This window comes from Glycine max, chromosome 4, assembly GCF_000004515.6.
Source record: "Glycine max cultivar Williams 82 chromosome 4, Glycine_max_v4.0, whole genome shotgun sequence".
NCBI classification, from domain to species: domain Eukaryota; kingdom Viridiplantae; phylum Streptophyta; class Magnoliopsida; order Fabales; family Fabaceae; genus Glycine; species Glycine max.
Genome location: NC_016091.4, coordinates 47,280,524 through 47,297,208, shown reverse-complemented (window position 1 = coordinate 47,297,208; position 16,685 = coordinate 47,280,524). Strand labels below are relative to the sequence as shown.

At 29.4% G+C, this 16,685-nt stretch overlaps 1 protein-coding gene across 1 annotated transcript; it reads left to right on the top strand.

The window, feature by feature from the left end:
- The first annotated feature begins 9,849 nt into the window (after positions 1–9,849).
- Positions 9,850–15,645, top strand: LOC100780263 (mitogen-activated protein kinase kinase kinase 3). The gene is made up of 11 exons (XM_003523178.5): positions 9,850–10,313; positions 11,257–11,568; positions 11,930–12,017; positions 12,143–12,205; positions 12,311–12,471; positions 12,565–12,640; positions 13,129–13,188; positions 13,297–13,404; positions 13,512–13,751; positions 14,683–14,783; positions 14,894–15,645. Exons 1-11 carry the CDS (start codon positions 9,961–9,963, stop codon positions 15,135–15,137), a joined length of 1,806 nt encoding a protein of 601 aa, XP_003523226.1. The 5' UTR covers positions 9,850–9,960; the 3' UTR covers positions 15,138–15,645.
- The last annotated feature ends 1,040 nt before the right edge of the window (positions 15,646–16,685 follow it).

Here is a 16,685-nt window from a genome sequence, read left to right as displayed (position 1 = left end):
ATATAATAGCTCTGTCAATATTTAATGGTGACATTTAATTTTAAAAATCATGAAAATTGTATGATTGTAAAAGAACAGTTTTATTTGAGTTAAATAAAATTATTATAAGTTATAAAATTTTCTTAATTTCTAAATATTTAATGTAATTAGAACTTAAACTTAAGACCTCTTCTTAAGTTTTAATAAATTTACACTAGTTGATCCACGCAGATAGGTTGGTATGCGGTTGTTGCACTATCAAAATTTATTTATACTCTAAGAAATAGTCACTTTGATTGTAATATATACATTACAAATATAAATTAATGATATAATATGTCATGTTAATTAATATTACGAAGTAGTACTAATTATATATAAATTTTGAGGAAAGGCCTAAAGTTGTTCCTACTCCCTATTAGAAAAATACGTGGGCATTTTGGATTTTGGAAAAAAAAATCATAATTTTAGGAGAAAAGAACATGCAAGTACTTTGAATTTTTTATCTTTTTGCAAATAGACATCCAAGACTTTAATTTTGTCACACAAAATATCTTTTACTTTTAATGATAGTGTAGCAAAAGTCGTGGGCATCGTCAACGGCAGAGAATGGTTGTAGAATGAGCAGGTTCTGGAAACCAATAGAGATGGTTTAATCAGCTGTAGTCCTTGGCTGGTGGTATAATCCATGTCACGGTTAGTCATCATAAGAAAATCCTAACACTGTCTAACATATAAAATTAAGTGAGACTCCTTATATATAGCTATATATTATACTAAATATACTTGGTAGTCTTAATAAGTTGGCCTAATTAACTTTAGAATAAATGAGCATGTGATGTGACTTATATAATTAATCATGTGGTCATATATTTCAGTTTAGTGTCATCAATTCTCGAGACTAAATTGTAAATTAATAGTAATTTATTACGATGCAACGGAGGCAATAAATTAATGTATTAATTAATTTATTTAAATAAGATCTATCCAAAATTTTATCATATACTAGTATTTATATATAAATGAACTTAAGTTTTTCTGCCTAAACATTTGATTAGGGTATCAATCATTAACTTTATATATATGAAATAATATTTATTAAAAGATGTTAATTCCATGAATTTAAGTATTTTGACAAATTAGTCTTTAGTTCTCAATCAAAAGATATCATGGTTTATGAATTTACTTAAAAAATGAACATAAGTTAAAGTTAACTTTAAATATTTAAAGTGCTATTATATTTTTATTCAAAACAATTTATTGCATTAAAAATATTAAAAAATAATTTTTAATAAATTATTATTTTTAAATGTTTAAAATATTCTCTAAAGTCTAAACAACATGATATAATTTTTTAAGACTTAATGTCACTTTTAGTCAAATTATATTTTGTAATTATTTTGTTTTGATACATTAAATTTTAAAAATTTTATTCTATTCTTTTATGTTTTTGAAAAATATCATTTTGGTTATTTTTTTCAATATTTTGTTAGAAACGTGAGTGTTCTGTTAACTTTTAAATGCATTTAAAAAACATAAAAGATCAAATTGAAACTTTTAAAACTTAATATATCAAAACAAAATAATTTCAAAATATAATAGATTAATAATGACATTAAATCTTTTAAAATAATTAACTTTAAATGTTGACGGTTAAAAAGTGCTACTATCTTTATTTTATTTAAAAAAACAACTAAAAAAATTATTATCTCATCCAATCTCTTTTAGATCTGAAAAAATAAAAAATATAGCATGATATAAATCAAACAACATCAACACAAAATCTCGCTTAAACCACCAAAAATTTTGTCAGCATAGGAAGGTTGTGACAGAGACAAAGGCGAAAGCGAGACAACAATCTTTTTGGGTCAGCGATGAGAGGCAAAAGTCTTTTTGGGTAAGCGACGAGAGGCAAAACAGTTAAAGGAGAATAAGCTTTATTCATTATGATTGAGAATAAATGGTAAAATTATTATTATTATTAAATAGTTAAATTGAATGAAGAGAATAATACTAATAATAATATAGGAGTGAAGGTTGTTGTTGTTGTTTGTGTGTTTCAAATTCATCATTTTTTCATTTATTTAGTGATTTTTAATTTTTAAATAAAAGAGATTGTGATAGTTTTTAGTCGCCGTTATATTAACTTAATTATTCTAAAAATTAAAATACTAACCAACACTAGGTTTCTAACAAAAAATTTAAAAAATGATCAAAATGATATATTTTAAAAATATAAAAATAAAAATTAATTTTTTTAAAATATAATATAGCAAAGTAAAATAATTACAAAATACAATGAATCAAAAATGATATTAAATCATTTTAAAAATTAAAAGTCAATAAAATATCAATATTTCTAAAAAAATAAAATAATATGTTTTAAAATAATAATAAAACTTTTAAAATTTAATATAATAATTACAAAATATAATAGACATGAAATTAATTCATTTTTCAAATAATAAAAACATTGCAAGTTGCCTATAAGGACCTACCTCTGCTTCCAATCTTCTATTGATCGGAGCTGTACGATTGCTGACAAATCAAATTTAACAAGTGCAACCAAAATAAAATATAGTTCATATTCATGACCCCCAATAATGGAATTTCAATTTACACTTATCCAACTCGTTGGACTCACACTACCAACTTGCTTAGTAGTGACAAAGCTATATATTTATAACGTAATTTTCACCCATGAAATCATGATTATCAAACTCTCGACTTAACTCGTTAATTCTTATGAGTTTATGAGTTTACTCGTCAACATACCTTCATTTACCGTGTTATCCTCAAATATAAAATTCTCACCTTTAATAATATCAAATATTTGTTCTCTAATAACATCAAATTCTCGATGAGAATAATCTACTACTATTATAATCTTTACAAGTTATTGTCTAGTGGTGATGTATTATTAGACTTGATTATTTAAATATTCTTAATTTTATGATTTACTGTTTTGTTTTATTATGTTGTTGAAATGTTTAATTAATATGTTATTTATAGATATTTTGTTATTATTTTTATATGAAATAGACTCTTCTGATTCTACGAATTGAATTTGTGAAATTCTCATGAGTTTAAGTAAACTCTCGAATTTGATAATTTTACACGCAACCTTTTAATTTGGTACTAAGTTAATGATTGTACTATGCTATTCTAATTTTTCTTAATAACGATTTTATTTATGTTATTTTTAGAAGAAAATACGAGTTTGTGGGATATGTCAACAAAGAAAAGAAATATAAGTCAAACATCAAGGTAGGTTTAATATCCAATTATTTCAACGTACGCATGAATAGTTTAGCGTTAAATCACCAACAAGGATGGATGGAAATGGGACAGGAAGGGGTCCGAGTCTCCCTTCTCTTGCCACTTCTCATATATATAATTAATTATCTATGTTATTTATAATAATTTTATTTGATGTAATATTTTTCTGAATATTTTTACTCTCAATTATATAAGTCACTAGAATATTTTATTTTAATTTTCAACAACAATTACATCTTTTAAAATAAGTTACACCCAACTACATAGAGTGTCTTTTATAATGACTATAATAATAATTAAAGTTAGTTAATGTAAAATTATGTGAAATTAATTATGTTTGTTATTATTTTTGTAATGGTTAAGGTGTTAGTTAGAATAAAATTGTGTAAAATTAACAATTTATTTGTTGTTTTTAGGACAACGATTCAGGTTATTATTAATTAAAATAAAAATTAGTTTTAATTTTTTTTATAAAAATAGTAAAAAAAATTAAAAATGATTACTTATAAAAAGTTAGACATTTAAATAATTACAAAGGACGAAAAAAAATTCAGCTCTCTTTAATTGGTTTCTGGATTTGTCTCTGAGTAAAATGGAATATTGTTAGGTTATTTTAATGATTAGAGTAGTTTGTGTAATTTATAGAACGATTTTAAATGAAAGATGTTGTGATTATTGTTAGGCCTAAAATGTATTAAAGTTAATGAGAATTATTTTTAAGTTACTAAAACTAACTCAATCCCACTTATGGTTATCACTCTTATCAAAAGGTGGTTTAATTAGGGCGTTAAAAGAAAAGTTAATTAAAAAAGAGTTATAGAAAAATTGAATTATCAGTAGTTAAGCGATAAATTTAAGGTTAAATCATTTGAATAATATTCAAAGTTTTATCTAGTTAGACTTAATTTATCTTACAACCGAATTTTGGATTAATTAGGGCTAATTTTTTTTAATAAATTGAAGGGTTAAAATATAAAAAAAAATCGAAAAAACCACCTCTGGATATAACACTTGTCTCTCTATCGTAAAAAGAAAAATTACATTACAGTAAAAGTTGCTACACCATCATAAATACACTAAAGGAAAGTTTACAGTAAAAGTTGCTACACCATCATAAATACACTAAAGGAAAGTTAGAGAAGGGAGAAACAAAAAAAAATATTTCAAGGTCACACAAAAAAAGAATACAACGTACTTCAAAAATGGATCCATATTACCTGTAAAAATTATAAAGTCAGTGTGAGTTATGCTATCAAAGACCCTTTTAATATAGTTTTCATTGTTTGTTTGTTGAATCCTTGAAAATTTACACATATTATAGTTTAGTTTCTTACATAAAAGTCTAGAGAAACGTATACTATAGATAAAAAAAAGTTGAAAAAATAATTTCCGATATAATTGTAAATAAACATATCTTTTAAATAATTAAAATTAAAAAATTCCATGTGCGAACAATTTTAATAGGAAAGTTATAGAAAAATTATGATTAAATATATATTCAATTAAAAAATATTTTTATCCAATGCATTTCATGCGTACAAACATAGCTTCACTTATTAAGTTATTCCTTAGGTAATTGTCAAGACATTTAATTTTTAACTCATGCATTTTAGTAGAATTTCATGTTTTTAACTTATTTCACTTTTGTGTTCTAAACATGTTTGCAATGTTATTATATACGCGATACATCCTAATGTTTGTTCCCTTCATGCAACTATTTTCATTCTTGTTACATACAATATTTTATGTATATCCTAGACTATTTTTTTTCTTTTACATTTTGTATACGAATGCATTTTTTTCAATTTGGTATTGATTAATGTAATATCAAAAGCAACAATGGAAATATATTAAGATATATGATACAAAATTTACTTTAGATGATAAAAAAAAAAGTTGATTGAGTGCGGTTTGAAAAAGTAAATAATTATAGTTCCTTCCAATCTCCATTGTTGTGTGAAAAATATTCACATGCACCTTATTTATGGACCCCGAAAGTTATTGACAGTGGAGATAAATAGTAATTAAATACAGCGTAATATACAGGGGCAGGGACAAGTTCAAACACAAGGATTGCGTGTTTTGGCAAAGGTATTTGGAGCTTGGCTTAATTATTATGTATATAGGTCGTTATAGAAGGGCATGGGTATACTTGTTTAATTGTATTCTGCATTATTTTGTAAATGTGAAAGGTGTTTTTTGTTCCTATCTTAATGAAGTTTTATTGGTGATAAAAAAAAAATTAGGGTCTATTGGGTTATTTTATTGTAGAATAAAATTATGTGAAAATTCTAAAATTTTATTGTAGAATAAAATTATGTAAAAATTCTAAAATTTGGTGAGTTTAATATTTTATATATTATTTTAATTCAAATATATTTTTTTAAAATTTATTTTCTTTAATTTTCTTTCGCTCAACCAAATGAAACCTAAGGAATTATTTGATTGTGTAGAATAAAGTGAAGTGAAAGAAAATTAAAAAAAAATATTTAAATTAAAATAGAATAAAAAAATATAAAACCCATACAAATTTTTTAAAATTTCCTCTTCTATCTTCTCAATTTGAAATCAATCAAATCACCCCTAACTTTTTTTAAGAAAGACAGATATAATCCATTCATACCATCTCAAAAGCAAACTGGTGAGCAAGTGTCCAAGTCTACGAATTGGGTCCCCTCCCTACCTTAGATGCCTAGGGTGGATATATTATGGTACATAGGTCAACAAAAGTAAACTGAACGTGTTAAAAAAAGGTTCACTTAATCTATAGACTTTTTATTTTTTATTTTTTATTAATGGGTTCCCAAATTAAAATAAATCTCAAGTAAAAGAATATAATAAATGAAAATGGTCCAAACATTGACCCGTTCAAGATTTACTAGTAAAGTATAAATAATCATTGTGAGTTTGTGATATGAGCTTACTAACCAATAAAGTAATAGTATATTCTAATAAACTGAAGCATACACAAACAAACACTGTCTCTCTTACAAGGCATAAGGAGATTCATTTGTGAAGAACTACTCATCCCAAAAATCTGAATTTCAAATATAATTTTGTGAAATTATAATTCAAGAAAGCAAAAATAGTGCGTTACTGCATACTGCATAATCAATATCAGAAAAAGTTTGAATCAGAAAGCACATTGTTCTGCCCCACTTGGTGAGAGCGTGAAGATTCCTAAATCAAAGCTCAAAAAATAATAATTAGTGTTAAGTAAAAGAAAGTGGCCAGATACAAATAAACACATGGTGAGAGAAGTGAGCACTTCTTCTACAACCTGTCCTTATAGGGCAAAATTAGCAGCCAAGGCTTAAAGAGGCGCAATGCAATAATTACTTAAACAGAATCATGCAGAAAACCATGGATTTCCCTTTCTATAAGAGGTCCTACACCTATGCTCTAATCCTATGATTTGGAAATTAGGATTCTCTACTGCTTCATTTGGCAGAGTAGAATAAAAAATATCAGCAAAGGATTTTTTTTTCCTATTTTTCTCTTTCCTATATATATTTTAATCTCTCTTAAATCAAACAAGTTTAAATCTACTCTATTTCTAATTTCTATTCACTTATTTCTCTTTTATTTTTCACTTATTTCTTTTTTCCTTACCAAACGCACCTATATTTCCATATGCTATTCAACTCTCTTATTAACATTCCCAAGGTAAAAGGTAAATGTTAGTTGAAACATATCACTTCATCCAAAATTAAACATCCCTTTTTTCAGGCTAGAAAAGAAAAGGGTTCTACCTATCTTGCTTGTAGGTAAATGATGTTAACAAAACTATGGCTTCAAGTGAATACAACAAGAGCATAAATAAATAATTATTTTGTTTATGATTTTTTTTATTTGCATTGTAGGGTAAATATTCTTTTTATTTTTTGAAAAACATATAGGACATTTAAAATAATATGTTTTTCTTTATTTAAAAATTATTCAAATTTCGATTCCTAAAATCCCATAAATAATTTGAAATTTGATGATTGATGGCATGTCAAACCAACAAATGTTGTTCAACCTTGTGTTCGATTACTTGAATAGATGAATTTAGTATCACACTCGCATGCAACTTTTTGGCAGCATGAAAGCATTAATTGACATAATTGTTTATTTTCTTATCATCTAAGAAACTATAATTAGTTTGCAAGAAAAAATAAAATGGGTAATGCCCAACTTTTTTTTAATATGGTTTCAACTATTGATTTATTGAAACTAATCAATTACGTTTGCGAAAAATCTAAAAATTGATCATTATAATTCATTATTATTTAAGTCCTTAAAAGTATTAACTTTTTAAAAAGATATTTAAAATTATAATTTATTGGTTACTTTAGTCTTATCGTTAAAAGTTTTTTATTAATACTAAGGCATGTGACTATGTGACATATTATTTGTTTATGTGACAATTAATTATACATGCATGATAATTTGATGTGTATATGATAACTAATAATATACATGTGAATATTGATAAGGGTGTTGATAAATCAATCCAAAGTATTTATCATAGATATCATAAGAGAATTTACATATTCAGTAAAAAAATAATTTTTCTTTTAATTCTTCAATTTACGTGTTAAGAGCATTAGTTAATATTTGTCAAAAAAAAAAACAATGGGAGACACTTTCTTAAAAATAAAAAGTAATGAATTTGTTATTTATTTTTTCTGAAAATAAAAATCGGCGAAAAATTTATGTAATTTGTGTCAGATATAGGGGGAATATTTATGATTCACAAAAAGAAACGAAACGGTGGCAGTGGGCATTTATGTACAGCAACGGGTATATATGTCACGTCATCGAGGTGTTGTAAAAACGACGAATAACACAAGATAACAGCACCTTCGGAAAATAAAATCAAAAGAAAAGGGCGTGAATATCGAATCCTCGTTGCATTCCACAAGCTTTTGAACTCAAGAAAACAAGAGTATTTTGCATCCATTCTTTTCATTTTTTTTAAACCTTAATTTATCATATGAAAACCTAATAGTAATGTTTTTACTTGATTCTTCTCTTATTATTAATATAATAATAGTTTTTGTGATTTTTTATAGGTACAATTTAGAAAAGGAGATAACAGTCTAATCCAAAAGAAAAAAAAATCTATTGCTCAAAAATACATATTGAGTATTTAGTATTCACATTTATCTCGCTTCAAAAGATACGGTAAGAATAAAGGCTCATTTATGAACCATTAATTAATATGAGAGTGCTAGGGTTTTGTTCTATCTAGTCAGCTACTCAAACTTATAATTGTGGTTTGAGTAATAACTTGTAATTGAATAATAAAAAAGAATCTTTATACATGGACAATACTTTCTATAGGTATTTAATTTACTTATATTATTCATAATCACTCCGATTAGGACAGATAATGAATCAAATCAATTCAATTATATAAATTAAATATCAAAAGAAAAAAAACTCTATTGCTCAAAAATATATATTGAGTATTTAGTATTCACATTTATCTTAGAATGAAGGCTCAAATTTATGAACCATTAATTAATATGAGAGTGCTAGGGTTTGTTCTATCTGATCAACTACTCAAAATTATAATCTGTGATTTGAGTAATAACTTTTGTAATTGAATAATAAAAAAAAATCTTTATACATGGACAATACTTTTTATAGGTATTTAATTTACTTATATTATTTTTAATCACTTCGACTAGGACAGATACTAAATCAAATCAATTCAATTATATAAATTAAAATTTGACTTCACAATTAATTTTGTTGAACTTGATTTATTAATCAAATGAGTTGAATTTAAATTATATATAACTTGATTTGATTGACTCATCAATCTAACTAAATATATAAATCTATATATTTATTTATCAATCTATACATATAAAAAATATTTTTATATTATTGAAGTCCCGTATGATTATAATTAATTTTTTGATTATTTCATATTATTTTATTTTTGTATAAAATAAACAAATAAAATATGTCAAATAATTATAATTTTAAATCAAGTCCAGGGGGAAAATCAACTTATTTATGAGTTTGAATACAGTCAAAATCAAGTTAGAAAGAAAGATTCAAATTAAACAATTTGTTATCTGAGATTGAACTGAGCTTGAGTCATGAGCTGAATCGATTTCCGGTACTAACCTCGACCATTATTTTATTTTACCAACACAATACAAATAATGCTTTGTGGCTGGAACGTGTGAAACTGTAAAGCACAAAAACGAGTGCACAATCGCCAATGCGGATTCTTTTCTTTTATTTTTCAGTAAAGGCAAACAGAACAAGTAGTGGAGTAACTATTAACTAACCAAGAACAAGAACAAGTAGAGGGAATTTATTTAACCTCGGAACAGAGAACTTACAATAATACAACGCCGCGTTCTCCGAAGATTGAGGAACAAGAAGAGATCTATTAAGAGAAAGATTTCTCCGAGAAAAAATATGAACAGTTACATCCAATCACAAACTACACGAAAGTTGGTGTTGTTGTTGTTGTTGTTGAGAACGCACGTAAGACGTAACAAAGAGTGACACGTAGGAGCAGAGAGAGAGTGTGGGCCCCATTCCACGTCAGTTATCCATCCAACAACCGTTTTTATTTTTTATTTTCGGAATTCCTAATCCTTGGTGGTATCAACTGAACAAAACCTTAGTAGTCTCTCAGCTCCTCCTTCTTCTTCTTCTTGTTCCTTTGTGCTTAGTCCAGTAATTCAGAACATGCCCACTTGGTGGGGTAAAAAGTCCAGCAAGACCAAGGACCAACAGCACCAACAACAACAAGACCACCCTCATGGCGCCGCCGCCACCACCACCCTCCTTCACTTCAATTTTATCAAGCCCAAGCCCAGTAAGAGCTTCGACGACGTCGTGAGAAACTCCCCTCGTGCCAGCCGCGATTTCGGTTCCTCCGCCGCCGTCGACCAAGGTCTTCCCTTGCCTCGCCCCTCCGTCTTCTCCACCCAAAGCTTCGCCATCGACCAAGGCCTTGTTTTTGGATCTGCCTCTGTTTCCGGCTCCAGCGTCAGCTCCAGTGGCTCCTACGATGATCACCCTCAGATTAATGCCTCCAGGTTTCTAATTATTATTTTTTACTCATCAATTAACTTAAGATTCAATTCAATTCGATTGGATTTGATTCGTTTAATTTACCCTATTTTTTTTATTTAATTTAATTAAAATTAGGTTCTCCGGTTATTACCTTAATCATTTGATCACATAAAGTGACTTCTACTCCGGTTCCTGAGACTCTCTCTCTCTCTCTCTCTCTCTCTCTCTCTGTCTGTCTATTGCAAACATCATTGCATACTTTACTTGATTTATGAGTTTCCCCTTTTAGTTTTGTTCAGACTTGCAAATCAGAATTTGTAACTGCCTCCTGTTACTACCTTTTTTCAACACGATTGATTGTTCACTTTTTTTCGTACACTTTTCTTCCTTTTCTTACCTTCAACTTTCCTTTAATAGTAAAGGCCTCTCTCTCTCTCTCTCTCTCTCTCTCTCTCTCTCTCTCTCTCTCTCTTGCCGTCTGTCTGCTCATGCCTAAATGCGATTTTCTTCTGGAATTTTTTACCCACTCTCTTCAGATACGCGATTGTTTCTGTTGTTTCAGTAATGGTTTATAATTTGTGCCTTTTCAGGAAGATTTGGTCCATTTTGAATTATCCATCTGCAAATTGTGTTTTAAAGTCTGAATTTGCAGTTCTAGACTTCTGGTATGGATTTATTTGGGGAAAATAAAGATCTAAATCTTGATGGACTAATTTGATAAGACTAGGAAGTTAACTTCCACCCCTTCCAAATATCGATTTAATGAAATTTAAGCAAAATGTATTTATCTTATTGTTTTTCTATAAATAAACTGTTGTAATTATAAAACATGGGAGGGCGTATGTTATAATCTACATTCATTTTAGCATGATTAATGTTAGAATAAGGAACAAAGAGAACATGGACAGTTTAATTTGTTTCTCCAATCTGCTGCAGAACTAATTGATGCTGTTTTCTTTATGCTAGAGGGCAAGGTGACATGAAGTTCCTTGTGAGGTCTAAAAGCCCGGGTCCTGGGTCAAGAGGGCCCACCAGCCCAACATCACCTCTGCATCCAAAGTTGCTTGGTTTGAGTCTTGACTCCCCTACAGGCAGGCAAGAAGGTGAATGTCATCCATTGCCTCTTCCGCCAGGTTCTCCTACCAGTCCTTCTTCTTCTCTTCCCAGCATGAGAGCAAATGGAATGACGGAACACACTACCAGTAACCTTTCCAAGTGGAAGAAAGGAAAGCTTCTTGGTCGGGGAACATTTGGGCATGTTTACCTGGGATTCAATAGGTATTTGGGTTGTTGTTTTTTGTTGTCTGGTGAAGGAAATTTACTTTCAATTTTCTTTTGGGTTAGGCTGCAACACTCCCTGAATTAAAGACTGAATTTGTGGTTTTTGCTATCAGTGGTTGTAATGTATAAGCAAATCTTTAGGTTACAAAGGAAATGCTACAGTGCCAGTTGTTATTGGCAATAGGAAAAAACTAGCTTTGAAATACAACTATGTTTACAGAATGATATCATCAGCTTTCTTTCAGAATGTGGACTCTGTCCAAATGTCCATATTATGGACAAGTTACTGAAACTATATTTATTCCGCTTCCTATGTTTGTTCTACGTCTCTAAAACACTTGTGTTGGAACTTTGACAGTGATAGTGGACAATTGAGTGCAATTAAAGAAGTCAGGGTTGTCTGTGATGACCAATCATCAAAGGAGTGCCTCAAACAACTTAATCAGGTAATTCTATTATTTTTAAAAGATTTATGCATGTTGCTTTAAGCCTTCAATTCTGTTGCATTGGATTTTGTTTTGATATGTCTGATCATCATTTAATCTGTACCATGTTCTTCATTTGTTTGCAGGAGATCCATTTGCTCAGTCAGCTTTCACATCCAAACATCGTTCAATACTATGGGAGTGATTTGGTATGGCTAAAATATTCCATGTTCTGAATCCTGTATGCCATTTATATACAAAAAATAATTGTTGAATGAGATTCATTTATGAATATATATGTGCCATGTTTGCAGGGGGAAGAAACACTTTCCGTTTATTTGGAATATGTCTCTGGTGGTTCTATTCATAAATTACTTCAGGAATATGGGGCCTTCAAGGAGCCTGTTATTCAAAATTATACCAGGCAGATTGTCTCTGGACTTTCCTATCTTCATGGGAGAAATACAGTACATAGGTAATTTAAATAATTACTCAAGATTTATTTATAACACTAAATGCATGCATCTTGACTCTTTATTATAGTATTGATAAGTTTTTATTTTCACAGGGATATCAAAGGGGCTAACATACTAGTTGATCCTAATGGTGAAATCAAGCTGGCAGACTTTGGAATGGCTAAACATGTAAGTTTATTATAAGTATGCTTTAAGAGAATGCATTGTTTTTGCTCACTTGAAAAGTTATTGCTTCTGGTAAAATAAATTAGCCAATACACAAGTTGTAAAATTTATGGAGAGAGGATACTTAATAGTGTTTCTTTTGCCCTAACTTGAAATTTGCTGTTTTATTCATATCTGAATGCCTAGTGGTAGAGACATTCTCTTTTACACTCTTTGATGCTCATGATTTTTTTCTCACAATTGTGCACACCCACATAGAGAATGAGAGCTAGAATGCATCTGGCTCACACAGAACTTTCTGATCTCTGTTCTGTCGTTTACAATTTAAAGGTATATAGCATAAGAATATATGAAAGGGACCCTAGTGAAATGGACTAGAGTTGTAGGAAAAATAGAAGGGGAACAAAGTTTCAAAGTGTATAATTTTCAGTTTTGGTTGCTTTCTGATTTGTGATGGAGATCATCTCTGAATTATGATTTTTCTGAAACAGATAAATTCTTCTTCCTCCATGCTATCTTTCAAAGGGAGTCCATACTGGATGGCACCCGAGGTAAAGTATTTTCTCCTTTCTTTTCACATCTTGTAATTACTTCTGAACAAAAATATCCGTATCTCTTCCACTGTAAGTTGTAATGTATCCTGACTTTTGCTTTCTTAGGTTGTAATGAATACAAATGGCTATAGTCTTCCTGTTGATATATGGAGCTTGGGATGCACAATTCTTGAAATGGCAACATCAAAGCCTCCTTGGAATCAGTATGAAGGGGTATGATTTTGGATATTTAGAACTAGCATGTATTTGCATATTTGCTATGAGCCTATTTTAAGAGTATGAAAGGCCAACATTGTTTTTTTAATGCCTGTATTCAACAGGTAGCTGCAATATTTAAAATTGGTAACAGCAGAGATATGCCTGAAATTCCTGATCATCTCTCAAGCGAGGCAAAGAAATTCATTCAGCTATGCTTACAAAGAGATCCATCAGCCCGCCCAACAGCCCAGATGTTACTAGAGCATCCCTTTATTCGAGATCAGTCATTAACAAAAGCTACAAATGTCAGAATAACCAGGGATGCTTTCCCCTGCATGTTTGATGGAAGTCGGACGCCTCCGGTATAGTCCTCAATGCTTATTTATCATCTTTATGAAATTATGTTGCTTTGGTCTCTTACATGCTAGTTCCTACATATTTTGACATAATGTTATAAAGAGGGCTCCATTCTCATATATGATTAACAAGATGCAATTGTCTTGATATTTGTGTGATTTCATCATTTGTGGTTATCCAATACTGGATCAACATACTGTATTGTTATCTATGTAGAGGTGCTATAATACTATGTCAGGATTTTATCTCTTGGTTTGTTGAGGTTTTTTTGTGCTCTATGTATCATGTAGCTCAACTTTATATGTTTAGTATTGTCAAGTTTAAAATAATAGATTGTAACTATGTAGTAACTTCATGGATGAAGTGGTTTATGCAAATCACCAGGTGCAATTGACAATGAAGTATGCTTTGTTGTTTGGTTGTGTCTAAGTAGTTAGGCGTTAAACACTGATACAGTGTTGCAATCAGGAAAGGAAGAAAAAAAGGAGATGATTGTCTGTCATGTGTGTTTTGGTGGTTATGCTTGTCTATATTATTTTTAGGCTACTTAAATTTCCTTTGGAATTTGATCCTCTTATTTTGCCCTAGATCATTGTTGCAATGCATACACATGTATTGGTAAAGTTTATATGTCACAAATGCGAGAGAAATTGAAGTTGGAGAACAGATTAACTGGGTGATCATAGCATAGTTTGGGGTGACAACTGATAACAGAACTAAATATATTGCTTTTCTTTTTTTGATGTAGAATCCTAGAATACAACAAAATTACAAAACTTGAACAGAAAGTATCGGTTCAATTGAAGTCATGGTTCTAATGCACAAACTCCATACACTGAATGTTGCCATTTTGAAGTTGCAAAATATCTGGAAATCCATTTATATGGCAAGTGTTGGGTTGGTGCTAACTTTCTCTTTGTTTGGATCACTTTGCAGCCAGTTTTAGATCATTCCAATAGAACAAGTTTAACTTCATTGGATGGAGATTATGCAACAAAGCCAGTTCCTGTAACTTCACGAGCAGAAAGGAGCCCAAGGTAAAATATCTGACCTTCTCTTATTAAGGCATGGTTATGTATCTCTATGTATATGCTGAATCATTTTTATACTATTTGAACTGACTTGCTATTGTAACTTCCTTTTTCAGAGATAACACAAGAATGATCACATCTTTACCAGTATCTCCCTGTTCAAGTCCATTGCGACAGTACGAGCCAGCGCACAAGAGCTGTTTCCTTTCTCCTCCTCACCCAACTTACACTTTGATGGGGCAGAATACACTCCCCTCATATCCAGTGAGATCAAATGCCACGTTCACTCTTGACCCTTTTCAGGAAACTTCTTTTTACAAAGCCCACACGCCCGGTGGATCCCCAAGAAGACTCATTTGAGTTGCCGATTGTAAATACCTCTAAAATCTTTTGGTTTCCTCGGCATGCCTTGTGGCCTGTGGTTGAACTTCAATCTGCACTCTTTAAGAGTACCAACTCTATCTAAGGGACTCTGGTCAATTCTTTATGCATGAGAACTAGACCACATAAGGTCAAGTGAGTTGTAGGAGCTCTCGATGCAGGCATTGGACTGGGGACACCGTGCTGTTTGTAACAATTTATTGATTACTGTAAATCCAAGGTGTTTACTGTCTGTAGTAACGTTTATGTTGTATATTGTTAGTTCATGGCAGGAGAAAAAAGGGAGTAAGTTTTCATATATACTCTCTCTCTCTCTCTCTTTTTCTTCTTTTTTTTTAAAGATTATGTATCCATACTTGAGAATGATACGTGTATGGTGTGGAACTTGGTTCCAAACCGTAGCCAGAATGATGATGGGCTTGAAAGTGAAAGAGCCAGCGAGTCCTGAATGTCCAAAGTATTAGTTGGAAGCAGTTATTACGCATTATGCTATTTCTTGCAATGAGTTTGATAATTGATATTCAATTTTACTACTACATATGTTGTAATGCACTTGGTGTTGAAATTGAAACAATGATTAATAGTAAAATTTAAATGAGACAAAATTTTAATTTCATATTGCCTATATATAAAAAATTAGAATAGCTATATTGAACAAAAGTGTTTTTAACGGTAATTCTTCAATAAAAAGCATTTTAAAGATTTTTTTCTTAACCCTTTATTTCATTCAATCTATAATTTTCAATTTCTTTAAACATCATATCAATTGAAAGAGAAGCAAAAGAGAGTAGGTGATTGGGAGAAAAAATAAATAGATGCATAATGCACCAAGAAGTGACATATCAATTGAGAAGTGATAATAGAACAATTTTTATATAATAATAGATTATCAATAATTAAAATAACCTTTTATCACACTATAAATTAATCATTAACAATTTATATGTGGGCGAGAAGGAAAACACCAAAGGTAAGTTTTTTTTTTTACAAAGATTAATTATTATCATAACTAGTAAATATTGCACACTAATATTATGATGACTAAAAAAATATAAATTATTTATCATAAATCTCAATTATAATTTAAATGTGAAAAGTATTTGTTTATTATGAATTATTATATAATTTAGGTATTAAAAATAATTAATTAGTAAAAATTAACTTTCATTTTGTACCTTGCACGAGTTAAAATACTAATATACTCATTCATATTTTATAATAAATAATGGAATTTTAATAATTATTTTAAAAAGTGAGATATTTTGTAGGAGTAAAAAAAAAAAAGGATTTGATAGGGGTGTTTGCATATCGATTTAGACTAAATTCAGAATCTAACCCAAGCAAATTTGATCGGTTTGGTTCGGTTTAATTTTCACAATATTTTTTTAAAATCTTAACTGAACTAATTCGTGAACAATTTGATTCGTTTTGAGCCAACATGAATTACCCCTTTAAATTTGATATTTTTTTTTTCTTGCTAAAATTATTATTTTATATAATGATTCATCTAAATATTCAATATAATTA

What these genes read in the sequence shown, in the direction of transcription:
- LOC100780263 (XM_003523178.5), top strand. Translation starts at nt 9,961, where the DNA reads ATGCCCACTTGGTGGGGTAAAAAGTCCAGCAAGACCAAGGACCAACAG. An exon ending in ACTTTGGAATGGCTAAACAT is followed by an intron (nt 12,641 to 13,128) that starts GTAAGTTTATTA and finishes TTTCTGAAACAG; the next exon opens with ATAAATTCTTCTTCCTCCAT. An exon ending in ATGGAAGTCGGACGCCTCCG is followed by an intron (nt 13,752 to 14,682) that starts GTATAGTCCTCA and finishes ATCACTTTGCAG; the next exon opens with CCAGTTTTAGATCATTCCAA.